This window comes from Colossoma macropomum, unplaced genomic scaffold (genome assembly GCF_904425465.1).
Source record: "Colossoma macropomum unplaced genomic scaffold, Colossoma_macropomum, whole genome shotgun sequence".
Lineage (NCBI taxonomy): Eukaryota > Metazoa > Chordata > Actinopteri > Characiformes > Serrasalmidae > Colossoma > Colossoma macropomum.
Genome location: NW_023494807.1, coordinates 25625997 through 25639365, shown reverse-complemented (window position 1 = coordinate 25639365; position 13369 = coordinate 25625997). Strand labels below are relative to the sequence as shown.

The window sequence follows — 13369 nt, the reverse complement described above, 5'->3', positions numbered from 1 at the left end:
ATTTAAATATTTCAAGTTTTCATGTAATATTTCAAGGTCTACTCCAAGTGTCTGTATTTTACTGCTGAGGTTTTTGTGTATTTTGAATAAACAATGGTCAGTTTGGCGTATCGCAAAATATTAATTAAAATTGAAATAAAAACTTTTTTTTTCTCTGGCCCACAGATTTGTTGAGATTTTTTTGATATGGCCCTTTTAGTGGGGTGAGTTTGACATCTCTGGTCTACAGTATCCAAACACGTACAATTTTAAATGTAAACACAGTGATATCAATACAAGTCTGGGTGACTCTTTATTTTGATTGTCCTTTTCAGATGAAATTAACACTCCGGGCTTTTAGCCACACATTCTCAGTAACATTTCAACGTCATATCATTGATGTAGCAGCAGTGAATACTTTCAGTAGATTATCAAGAGACTTTTTTAACTGAGTAAATACAATTTACAATCTGCTGAATTCAGTAGTTTTTCTGAACATCTAACAGGTTTAATATAGACCATCTCAACGTCCTCAACAAGCTGTTACAGACACACTGACACCATTCTGACTTTAACTGGATTAGGTTTTGATTAAGGTTAAGGTTAGGATTAGGTTTTGGGTTAGAGTTGGGTTAGGATTAGGGCCAAAGTGAAGGTTAGGATTAGGTTTTTGGTTAGAGTTAGGGTTAGGATTAGGGACAAAGTGAGGGATTAGGATTAGGTTTTGGGTTAAGGTTAGTGTTAGGATTAGGGCCAGGGTGAGGGTTAGGATTAGGTTTGGGGTTGAGGTTAAGGTTAGGATTAGGGACAGAGTGAGTATTAGAATTAGGTTTTGGTTTAAGGTAGGGAATAGGATAGGCCCAGGGTGAGAGTTAGGATTAGGTTTTGGGTTGAGGTTAAGGTTAGGGTTAGGATTAGGGCCAGGGTAAGGGTTAGGATTAGGTTTTGGGTTAAGGTTAGTGTTAGGATTAGGCCCAGGGTGAGAGTTAGGATTAGGTTTTGGGTTGGAGTTAAGGTTAGGGTTAGGGTTAGGGTTAGGGCCAGGGTAAGAGTTAGGATTAGGTTTTGGGTTAAGGTTAGTGTTAGGATTAGGCCCAGGGTGAAGGTTAGGATTAGGTTTTGGGTTAAGGTAAGTGTTAGGATTAGGGCCAGGGTAAGGATTAGGTTTTGGGTTGAAGTTGAGGTTAGGATTAGGATTGGGGCCAGAGTGAAGGTTAGGATTAGGTTTTGGGATTGAGGTTAAAGTTAGGATTAGGATTAGGGCCAGTGTGAGTGTTAGGTTTTGGGTAAGGTGAGGTTAGGTTATGCTTAACGGAAGTAACACATTAAGCCTACTTAATGTAGCATATCAATAATGCATCTACTTAAAATAAGTAATGTATCAACAGTACATCTTTAAGATTTTTACCTCAATGTATTCAGATGCTTCACTACTGCTACCTTCTGCCAGACTCCATTCATTTTCCCTAGCTCAAAAGTTAGCAAGCTGGCTTGCTCCTAGATGACCTGACAACAACACACGACACTTACAGCACCCACTGAAGCTCCGATACAGGTCTGATTGCATGCCGAGACAAGCCCAGCTCACTAGAATCTCTGCAGTTACACTCTGATTGGCTATCAACATTGAGCCACAAAGCCCACCAGACAATCTGGCAATAGTCAGAAGTCTGGCTTGAAAGACAAGCCTGAATAAACCCCCTACAAGGAAAATTCACAGGAGGTCCGAAACTGAAACTGAGCAAAATTATGCGAGAGCTCAGCACTTTCAGGATGGTTACACTGTCAGAAACACTAGGAAATACACTAAGAGTCTATCTTTCCTCCCTAAGGTACAATTTACATTAATGTACCTTTATCTGCTCACTGTATGCTTCCAAAAGTACTGCTGTGCACCTTTTATAGCTGGCAAGATCCAAATCCCTAAGGCTGGGGGTACAACAATTGTACCTTAGAGGTTCCACCCCAGTGGCAGGAATGTGAAAGGTAAAATTCTGTGCTTTTGTTTCTAAGGCTGCCTACAGATGATAAGCGCTTTGCTCTCCGTAAGGAACCACTGATTAGCATTTTGCTCTGTGAGACTGAAACTACAGTACAACTTTGAGACTTACGTACTGCTGCTTATCTCATTGGCTGCACTTTGGTTACAACTTTGTATGCTGTAATTTGAGCAGAGGTGTCCAAACTTTCTAAAACAACTGCATTACATATAACACACTGAACAAACGACATGAAAAGACGGCCAACAAGATAAGACAAATGTCCATTTGGCTGTGTTACACTGTAAACTTGTGAATCTAATCGAAATCTGCATAGAACAAATGTAAATATAACTGATTTCTAGAAAATGCAATGCAGAATTACCATTTATTTGCTAGATTTAAAATACTGGGAAACAAAAAACAAACAAAAAAAGTGGTTAAATCAATCTACTAGTCTCTTTTATATATATATATATATATATATATATATATATATATATACATATACACACACACACACGTAATAATAAATATATAATAAAGGTAATATATTGTTGCTGTTGGGAGAAGACCTTGTATCTCCAATTTATATCTCCAGTTTTTCATTTATTCACATAATTTGAAAAAGGCAGTTACTTTATCTTGTATATATATATATATATATATATATATGTAGCTGGAGATTCCAGACTACAATTAAACAAGAAAAAGTGCAAGTTCAAAAGTTTCCAAACATCAATGACCAAAGCAATATGACTGCTGTTGAACGTTTCTCCCTAGATTCCAGATGCGACTAGGTCAAGTTTGTCCTGCAGATACAACATGTAGGTCATTCTACTGCACTACAGATTCAGAGCACGCTCAAATTTGTTGCTTTTATTACAGAACTGGGACTCACGTCCATCAATAATTAAAACAGCAAACAGTTTATTCCGAGCTTTCCTCTGGTGTAATTCTCCTTAAGCGCTTGACTCGCTGCTTATAGCTGAGAGACAGAAATATAGATACCAATGATAATATTTCATAACTGGCTGATTTGTGCAGGCCTTACACACCTGCCGGCCTGCTTCCTGATTTCTGCCCTGCTCTAGACCTGGCTAGACCCGAGAGAGAGAGTGAAAGAGAGAGAGCCTATTGCATCAGAACAGATCTGACTTCTGCAGGGAGAAACTTCAGCAGAACCCCCTGAAACTATGGATGAAGCTGTCAGAGCTCATTTTCCCTCTCCTGGTTGAAAAGCTGCAGAAATAGGAAGTTGCCTGCACACATTTCATGTCTTTCCAAACACTTCATTTCCACACTTATACTGACTGAAACATGATCATCAACAGATGGTCAATTATTATTATCAGCATACAAAAATCTCTTCAAATTCATCATACTGATGATTTGGACAATTGCAAATGAGGTTTCAACACTGATACCACGCCTGGAAAACTTGTTCTATGTTAAACATATTTGCGGCTGATCCTGAAATGCTGGCCAAACTGTTTTTGCATGGAAGGGTCTCAAGAATCAGGAAGACTAGGAGAGGAACTGCATTTTAAATGCACACGCTGTTACTTGTTGACCGTATGTCATAAACATGAAGCAAAAAATACAGCAACTCTACAGTAACACACAAAAAGTTTTGGAACAGTGAACTAATCTGGAGTACATTACAATATACCAATACAGAAAGAAAGTATTAATACTATACTCCCTATTTATGACCTTTATAAAACCTTCTTAACACATACATAACAATAATACACCTGCACTGTAAAAATGATATCTAAGCAACTGAAAACCATCACGCATCCATCCGGATCTGACTCTCTAGAGAACTCCCTTGGTGATCACATGACTGACGACACCATCCACAGCCTCGTGTTGTTCCCCTTCACCTGAATACTAATCTGACATTCCTGTTTTGTTTGTCATATGACTTGTGATAGTAAGTATACAAAGCCCGGGCTTTTAGATCTTTGTGGTGTTGCTTCTTTCTTTTGAGCAACCGAGTATCAGACTGTGTTTTTGGATTTTTGACTCTGCCTTTTGCTTTTGCCCTTTTTGATCATGTTTGCTTGTCTTTGTTATGTTTGTCCCTTTGTATTTTTGGCTTGTTTTGGATTTGACCTGTGTCGGTTTCTGACCACGAGTTGGGATCACATTCTAACCAGTAAAGCCTCCTAATTTTATCCATGAGCATCTGGTCAGTTAATAGTTAGTTAATAATTATTAATTAGTTAATAATCAGTTCATTATGTATTTAATTATTTAACGTAAGATTATTTTAGCCTATTTCTACACAGTTTTATTTGTTTTAAGTCAAGTATTTTATTCTGTTGGCTGTTTTCTTTGTTTAAGTGAAGTGTTTTATTTCACTGGTAGACAATTTTATTTGTTTCAAATATTATTTCTTGAAACAAAATTATCTGCATTATTTCTTGAAACAAATAAAATTATCTGCCAATTGAATAAGACACTTTTTAACTGCATACAAATACTTAAAACAAGTAAGAATGTTTCACAATAGTTTCTACTTAGTTTCCTACTTAAGAACTTAGATAAGGGGTAACACTGTACTGTCTACTTAGTTTATGACTTAAGAACTTCATAAAACCTAAAAAAAAATACTTTATGTAGTAACAAGCAACTGAACTAGTTTTATTCAGCTCAAAAAAATACTCTGAAAGAATCCTTAATACAAAGTATTATTTAGGTTAAAAAATAGTTAATTTACCTTCAGTAATAAATGAAGTAATTTTTTTAGGTTGAACAGATGAGCCATTTTTTACAGTGCGCTATGTGTACATTTCATGATGAAGAGGCCAATAAAAATGGTGAGAAATTCCTAAGAATAAAATCTCATTAGACTAAAGGGCTCATAATGTGGAAAACCATATTTTACTCACTTTTATAAGATAAACAAGTTTGACGTACACTGTAAAAAGTGCCTTATATATAACTTATATAAGTTGCTTATTCTTTAAAGATGGTCCTGTTGTTGACGTAATCTTACATAAACGTCTATACAGAACTTAATAGTAGGTTAAAGTGGTGACACTACAGTCGAGGTTTCCTACTTAAGAACTCCATAAAACCGCTACAACTCATACGTAAGTGTGCTTATAAGTAGGCCATGTCTGGCTACGTTTTAGCCTTTAAGTAAGGACCTTCATATAATGGTGAGATTTTAGGGAATCTAGATATAAGTGGCTTAATATTTCTGCATTAATGCAATCATTGTAATATTGCTTAAGATTCTTTACCAGCTAAGTGAAACTGCATCGTTTCATTTACCCATAAAATTATCATAGAAATAACTCATGGCCTCAGCAGTCATAGTCATCACAGAGCCTGAAGATTTCTCCATAAACTAAAATTAATTTAGAGCTATTCATTCCATTTTTGGCTCGTTCCTGAGTGCAGTTCACTTCATAAATACCATTTAGATTGGATATTCTGCCCTGCTTTCCCAGGTACAGTAAGAGTCTATTTTCCCAGCTATTAAATTGTCATTCCTTATGGAGCCAAAGTGCATTGTGGGTATGCAGCATTACCAAGCCTCACACTGAGGACAGCAGGTGATAGCTATAAATCAATATTTTACAAGGAATCTTATTTCCATTTTCTTACAGATGTTCTTTTTCTTTTCCACATTAATTTCAAGTCACTCTATTCCCGAGGGTATACGTTAGATGAAAGGAATTACATTTTTTTTTTTGATGAATAGGTTCAAGCTGTATGATTAGCTTGACTGAACCTAGAGTGATAAACCAAAATAAAGACAAAAATGGAATTAAGGAGGCACAAATTTTACACAGGGGGTACAAGCCCAGTCTGTACATGATTATAGTTCAAATATCAGACAGGGCATAAGGATTATGGATGCATGAGGAAATAGAACTGCAGGTCGCAATGTCAATGCCCTTCCTAGTCTTTCTGGGCCAGATGTGATCTCGTAATGAGAACATCTGAGGAGAACCATGAGATTTTGGGCTAAATGTGGATAGTTTTGCAGACTTATTAAGGTCGGATCAAACTGAGTGTGAAATTCCTAAACCAACCCAATGACTTGTGAAGGTGGAGCTCAACGGTGCACTCATCAACATGGTCCCTTGTGAAGGTGAAGCTCGAAGTAGGGGATAATGGCAGTGTTCATCAACACTGTCCTTTGTCAAGGTGGAGCTTGAGGTAGGGGATGATGGTGCGCTCATCAAAATTGTCCTTCATGAAAGACAAAATAACTTGTCATAACACTCTGGGAAAGTTACTAAAATTTGCCAAAGCAAATATATTTATAAATATATACATATACAAAACCACCAGGCCTGCTAACAAAAACTTGAGGGTAAAAATAATCTCAAATAAATGCTTGGACCCCTGAATTGCTACTTGTGACGGTATTTTATTTGTTACATTATTGCCGATTTATTTTCCAGTTATGAATCTCACTTAAAATGCTTCAATTTAAAACAAACGTGTGTGAAAGTGAGAGCGGTGTTTCAAGTAAGTGCCAAAGACTACTGACCAAACCATTATTGTGACCACTGAGTTGACCGTCTGGGTTCTGAGTTATCTATGAATGTTTAATACAATGCTAAGTTATCTTAAGAGCCCAGGACACAAGAACCTGCATTCAATAGCACATTGATTTACTTTAAAGCTCTTAACATCCATTTACCCGTAATGAACAAGACCAGAGCATTAACAATAAGACCAGAACTCTACAGAAACCTGTTATTTTGGTTCAAAATGGGGGCTTTTATATTGACAGCTTTTGTCTAGTGACAGATGTGGCTATTCTGTAGGTGCCATAGTGAATGCATGCTGAATAACTGTTTTTGAAGGCACTTAAAAAAGGATTTGCTACATTCAGAAAGGTGTTATGAAGCAATTAAGGGGTCCAAGCAACTGTTTGAGTGGAGAGTTATTAATTCTTGTCATCTTCACTCATCTAAAGTGCTGCCAATTAAACTATGCAGTAATGCTTTGCTTCAGAAGATATTAAACCATTCACTTTTACAGCACAAAAAATATTAGAGAATGCTTAAATCCTAGTGCTGAAATGAACCAGCCAATAATATTCATTTTCATCTTAACCAGACAATGTGTCTTACATAATTTGTTATGAAAAAAGTATGAGGTTATATATACATTTATGAAGCAGAAGGTTGAGATCTGCATCGTGTATTGAACTTGTAAGCCCATATATTCCTTTGCACAACGTTTTGAGTGATACAAAGAGTACTGTAATGCACGATTTACGATAATCTAAAATAATCTTATTTAATTTACTTGCATTATTTTGTGTAATCAATCATGATTTATCACATTTGTGTTATTTGCTCAAAAAATGTTTTTTTTATTTGAAAAGAAGAGCATTTCAATATAGCTAAAAAAGTGGACAAAATAAGATTCATACTTTCTATATATATATATATATATTATATATATATATATATATATATATATATATAATAACAATAGAGGCTCTCAAAGATTGCTTTAAAGGCCATTTAAAAACTGCATTCCTTTAAAACCCACCTCTACAATAATGTTAATTTCTGCTAGCACCACTATAGGATTCTTGTAGTATGTTAGCCCTAAGCTAACAGTGATTTACATGAACATCTTTTGCTCATTCTAGATTACATGCAGACATCTGAAGCTCATAAAAAAATCCTATTTTATTTAAAGCTTCCAACATTTATAAATATATATTTTTATCTTGTAGCATTTTATAGTAACTCTTTCAGTAGAGAGCTCTGACGTAGTACTGCTGCTGTTTTCCATTTCTAACATCTGACCGAAACGCTCTGGTCAGGCTACCACTTGTATGCACGGTCCGTTACATATCTAGGACTTCCAGAAGGCCCAGAGTGATGTTTTTCCTGTTGAAATTACTCCCATCCATTGGAAATCAAAACGATTGTCTGATTCCAGTGTCTGTTCTTAATCATGTTAGTGGTCAATCGGACACATTAGGCCTTCAGTTCAGCTAAGTACTAACCAATGGAAGAGCTCACTTGGCTGTATCTACCTAGATGTCACAGAGACAAAAACATTGATTGGATAATTTTCTGTTGGGCGTTTCAAGAATTTAACCCTTTCTGTCTTTAACCCAAATACCTGCTCTGGGTCCATGGGGGTCCTGACCACTGAAGAACAGGGTAAAAGGGGGCTAACAAAGTATGCAGAGAAACAGATGGACTACAGTCTGTAATTGTAGAACTACAAAGTGCAACTATATAGTAAGTGGACCTGATAAAATGGACAATGAGCGTAGAAACAAGCAGGTGGTCATAATGTTATGCCTGATCAGTGTATATTTCATACATATTACATCAACAAAATTTTAACTTTCAGTGCAACAATTGTGTTGATGTATTTTATTCACGTAGAAACATTCTCCATTTTTTTGTGTGTGTTAAAACAAATGAAGTGTGAATAACTACGAGGACTGATGGTGTTTGGCCCAGAATCTGGCGGACCGCCCAGACACGTAGCTGCGGTGAGCAGGTGATGCTCCGGCTCCTGACACACTGTCTGCGGAGACCTGTCACACAGCAACATCTGGAGCACTTAAACGAGCCCTGACGAACATTACCATTCATTTACATTTAACAGTGATAGAGAGTGTGTGTGTGTGTGTGTGTGTGTGTGTGTGTGTGAGAGAGAGTAAGAGTGTGTGTGTAGTGTCCATCTGGGAAGGTGTCACCAGGGTCAAGTAGTGCATTCTAATGCCTCTGTGCGACTCTTTGGCCCTGTGCATGTGCCTCACAACCAGAAAAAGTGAAGGTGACTGAGTCCACCACAGAGGATCTGGGACTCAGTGAGACCATTAAAGTGCACACACAGTGTGTCAGCACATAAGCAGTTTGACTACGAGATGTTTCCGCAGCTGTCAAACCACGGACGTATTCTGCCATGGCCCTCAGCAGCCTGGAGGAAGCCACCAAAACCCACCGGAACCCACGAAGTCTGTACAATATTTACACTACACACACACTGTAAGCAAACCCTGATCGCTTTCAAACATCCGAGAGCATACAGTCCAGTGCAGAAGTTTGGGCGCCACTGGTCAAATGACATGTTTTGTTGATTTTCTAAGTGAAATTACGTACACATCCTCTACAGGGGACAAATGTCAGCTCATCTTAATGCACAATTACTGTTTGTTTGCTGACTTTAACATATTTGGGGAAAAAATAAAAATGTGGTCTGTGCAAAAGTTGTAGCACATTTTGTATTTTATGTTTTTTTTTCAATATGCTACAGGAAATAAACAGAAATTGTGCACAAAACCAACAAAACATGTCACTTGACCAGGGACATCCAAACTTTTGCATGTGACTGTCAGTGTAGAGCTCAGCTCTACCTAAGCTCAGAGAACCAGACTACAGAAACTTCTCAGAACAGCCAATGTGGAGTTATCCTCTAAAGCGTAGTTCTGCTGGGGTGTAATATTTTCAGACTCACAAAGTTTGCTTCAACAACTAATTGAACGAAAACTTTTTTTTCCAAATAAAAAGTAGTTATTAATCTTATGGACACACTGCATGTGCCCACAACATCAGAATTTTTATGTATTTCTACGATGTAAATGATAACAGCATACTTTACTACAAAATGTTAGGCAAAGGTTTTTATTTTTGAACAGACCGATATTCTACTCAAAAGGTTTTTAGAAAAAAAGTCATTTTTCTAACTTAACTAAGACTACCTTCTAACTAGCATTTTAACTTAAACACACGCTGGTAAGCTTAAATACGAAAAAAAGAAGGAGTAGAAAATGAGCATGGGTTAAAAAAATGAGGAAAAAAGTTAAAACATGGGTAAAAGCAATGTTTATAAAAGCTAAAATGTGAAAAAGGAATGTGGATAAAAGCTAAATGCAAAAAAGGAATGTGGATAAAAGCTAACATGGGTAAAGAAATGTGGATAAAAGCTAACATGGGAAAAAGGGAATGTGCATAAAAGCTAAATGTGAAAAAGGAATGTGGATAAAAGCTAACCTGGGAAAAGGAAATGTGGATAAAAGCTTACACGGGTAAAAAGGGAATGTGGATAAAAGCTAACATGAGTAAAAAGGGAATGTGGATAAAAGCTAACGGGTAAAAAGGGAACGTGGATAAAAGCTAACGGGTAAAAAGGGAATGTAGATAAAAGCTAACGTGAGTAAAAGGAATATGCATAAAAGCTAACCTGGGAAAAAGGAATGTGGATAAAAGCTAAATGGGTAAAAGCAATGTGGATAAAAGCTAACATGGGTAAAGAAATGTGGATAAAAGCTAACATGGGTAAAAAGGGAATGTGGATAAAAGCTAACATGGGTAAAAAGGGAATGTGGATAAAAGCAAACATGAGTTAAAGGAATATGGATAAAAGCTAAATGTGAAAAAGGGAATGTGGATAAAAGCTAACATGGGTAAAGAAATGTGGATAAAAGCTAACATGGGTAAAAAGGGAATGTGGATAAAAGCTAACATGGGTAAAAAGGGAATGTGGATAAAAGCTAACAGGTAAAAAGGGAATGTGGATAAAAGCTAACATGGGAAAAAGGGAATGTGGATAAAAGCTAACATGGGTAAAAAGGAATGTGAATAAAAGCTAACATGGGTAAAAAGGGAATGTGGATAAAAGCTAACATGGGTAAAAAGGGAATGTGGATAAAAGCTAACAGGTAAAAAGGGAATGTGGATAAAAGCTAACCTGGGTAAAAAGGGAACGTGGATAAAAGCTAACATGGGAAAAAGGGAATGTGGATAAAAGCTAACAGGTAAAAAGGGAATGTGGATAAAAGCTAACAGGTAAAAAGGGAATGTGGATAAAAGCTAACATGGGAAAAAGGGAACGTGGATAAAAGCTAACATGGGAAAAAGGGAACGTGGATAAAAGCTAACAGGTAAAAAGGGAATGTGGATAAAAGCTAACCTGGGTAAAAAGGGAACGTGGATAAAAGCTAACATGGGTAAAAAGGGAATGTGGATAAAAGCTAACAGGTAAAAAGGGAATGTGGATAAAAGCTAACCTGGGTAAAAAGGGAATGTGGATAAAAGCTAACATCGGTAAAAAGGGAATGTGGATAAAAGCTAACATCGGTAAAAAGGGAATGTGGATAAAAGCTAACATGGGTAAAAAGGGAATGTGGATAAAAGCTAACATGGGTAAAACGGGAATGTGGATAAAAGCTAAATGGGTAAAAGGAATGTGAATAAAAGCTAACCTGGGAAAAAGGAGTGTGAATAAAAACTAACATGGGGGGAAAAAAATGGAAAAAAGCAAATGTGAGTAAAATGTAACACAGGTAGGGAAACAGGTAAAAGTGAAGTAAACACAGTAATGTGTAAAAGGTGAAAGGCCTGTGTGTGTAGAGAGAACGGTGAGTTAAGTGTTTTAAAAAGTGGGTAAAATTGTGGGTTTATCTGTGTAAAAAAGAACAAGGAAGAAAAACAACATGAGTAAAAAATAATATAAAAAGCAACATTGCTCAAAAGTCAAGTAAATGAAATGGCTATTAAAGCAGCCGTGGGAATAGCGAGCGCTAGGCTAACAGTGACTTCACAATTCACAGAGTTAATTATGCAGAGCTCAGGATGTTGACATTCCAGTTACTAATAGTGCTTCATCATATTCAAAGTTAGAAAATATTTCTTGTTATTCTAAAGACTCTTAATATCATACTTAATTTCAAATGCTTCATATAACTTCATATGTCTTTTTGAAGACATAAAAGCAGAGTAATTTATTCTCCCTAAATTGCTCGTTTGATATGCAGGGTTGTTTGTCAAATCAGATAAAAAAATATTATATTTTTTCCTCCTCCACCACATTCATTATATAAAGTTTCTCAAGGGTTGCCTTTGACCAAACTTTGTATGAGAGAGAGAGAGAGAGAGAGAGAGAGAGAGAGAGAGAGAGAGAGAGAGAGAGAGAGAGAGAGAGAGAGAGATCTTCTATGGACTCTAATGAGTCAGAGCCTTTTTTCACTGTTTGAGGGCAGCAGAAGTGAAAAGACTTTCACTGTCAGATTCTACAAAATGCACTGCTCTGGAATGATCCCTCGCTCCTCTCCTCCGCTTCGATACGTCCCTCCTGGCTCTCCTACCACGCTTCAAATCTCTCCTGCTCATTCACTTGCTCGCTCTCTCCTTTTCACCGCTATCTACATTCTCCCTCGTTCCCTTCAGACAGAGCTTTGCGGCTTTTACTGACTGGTCGGCTCCCGAGGCTCACGCGGGGAGATGATTATAACTGAAAACTGTCCATCACTGTCATGAGGACGGGGATGGAAGGGATTGAGGGATGGATGGATGAAGGGTTTCTTTTGTGTGCTGTGATGGAGAAGTGGAATAACCCTCACCTGTGCCTGTACTGTAGTGCTGGAGCTTGTCACTGTACACCGCCTCCTTAGTGTAGGCACGCTTCCTGCGAGAGGAGAGAGAGAGAGAGAGAGAGAGAGAGAGAGAGAGAGAGAAAATACATATAAACCACCATTCAAAAGTAAAAAAAAATCATTAAATTAACAGAGATTGAGCACTAAAATGCTGTTGCTTTCTTGAAATAAGAGTTTGAAGGAATATGTAAACATTTTCAAGATTACTGTGATGTAGCTGTTATTCTGATGTACACTTACAGTAATAATCTGTTACTAAAACACAATAATTTCCTGTATTTTTACATAACAGCAATAAAAAGTAATGCAGTTATAAACAGTAGCCAGTAATTAACTGTACATTTACATATGGATTGCTCTAGAAAATGTCAAAAAAATAAAAGATATTTATTCACCATGCTTCGTGTTGTTCATGCACAGAATATCTCAAGTATGCATTTTAAACAGTATTTGCTGTATTATCACAGAAAATACTTTAAGATCAGATGATTTCACAATAAACTGATAAATACAAGTTTACTGTGAAACGTGTTAAATACTGTGAAATTTCATTGAACGTGCAATGATATACAGTGTGTCACAGTGTGTTTATTCACTGTTGTTTTAATCTGAAAGCTAATATTGAATAAAATAACACCTCTCAGCTTGGAGTTTACCCAAATAGTCTGTTCAAAAAAGCTAACATGGCCTTCAAATAATGAAAGCTAGCAGTTATCATAGTGGATATTATTAGGCTAGTTTTTATTTTTTTAGCAATGTTAGCTTGTAGAAGTGAAAAGATGTATTTACATTTTATGACCAAGGCTCTGATCTTGGTCTACGGATGCACATGGACCTTCATAGATAATTATGATGATGATGATGATATAATGACGATGGTTTTCTTACCTGCTGCAGACTATAGAAATGGCCACTAGAGACACGATGAAGACCACAGCAGCTGCTGCTGAACCGGCAATCAGTGGCAACTGCTCCCTTAACTCAGACTTGTAGTCTTCTGCAAAAATAGAGACAGAGAGGGAGA

At 36.9% G+C, this 13369-nt stretch overlaps 1 protein-coding gene across 1 annotated transcript in view; it reads right to left on the bottom strand.

Moving 5' to 3' along the window:
• The window catches only part of LOC118796783 (ephrin type-B receptor 1), a 388416-nt gene that overhangs the window by 64105 nt on the left and 310942 nt on the right, over positions 1–13369 (bottom strand). Inside the window, exons 9-10 of the mRNA XM_036555886.1 lie at positions 13234–13342; positions 12313–12377 (exon numbers count right to left, since the gene is read on the bottom strand). Coding sequence (XP_036411779.1) covers positions 12313–12377; positions 13234–13342 — 174 coding nt within the window. The remainder of the gene's footprint in view (positions 1–12312; positions 12378–13233; positions 13343–13369) is intronic.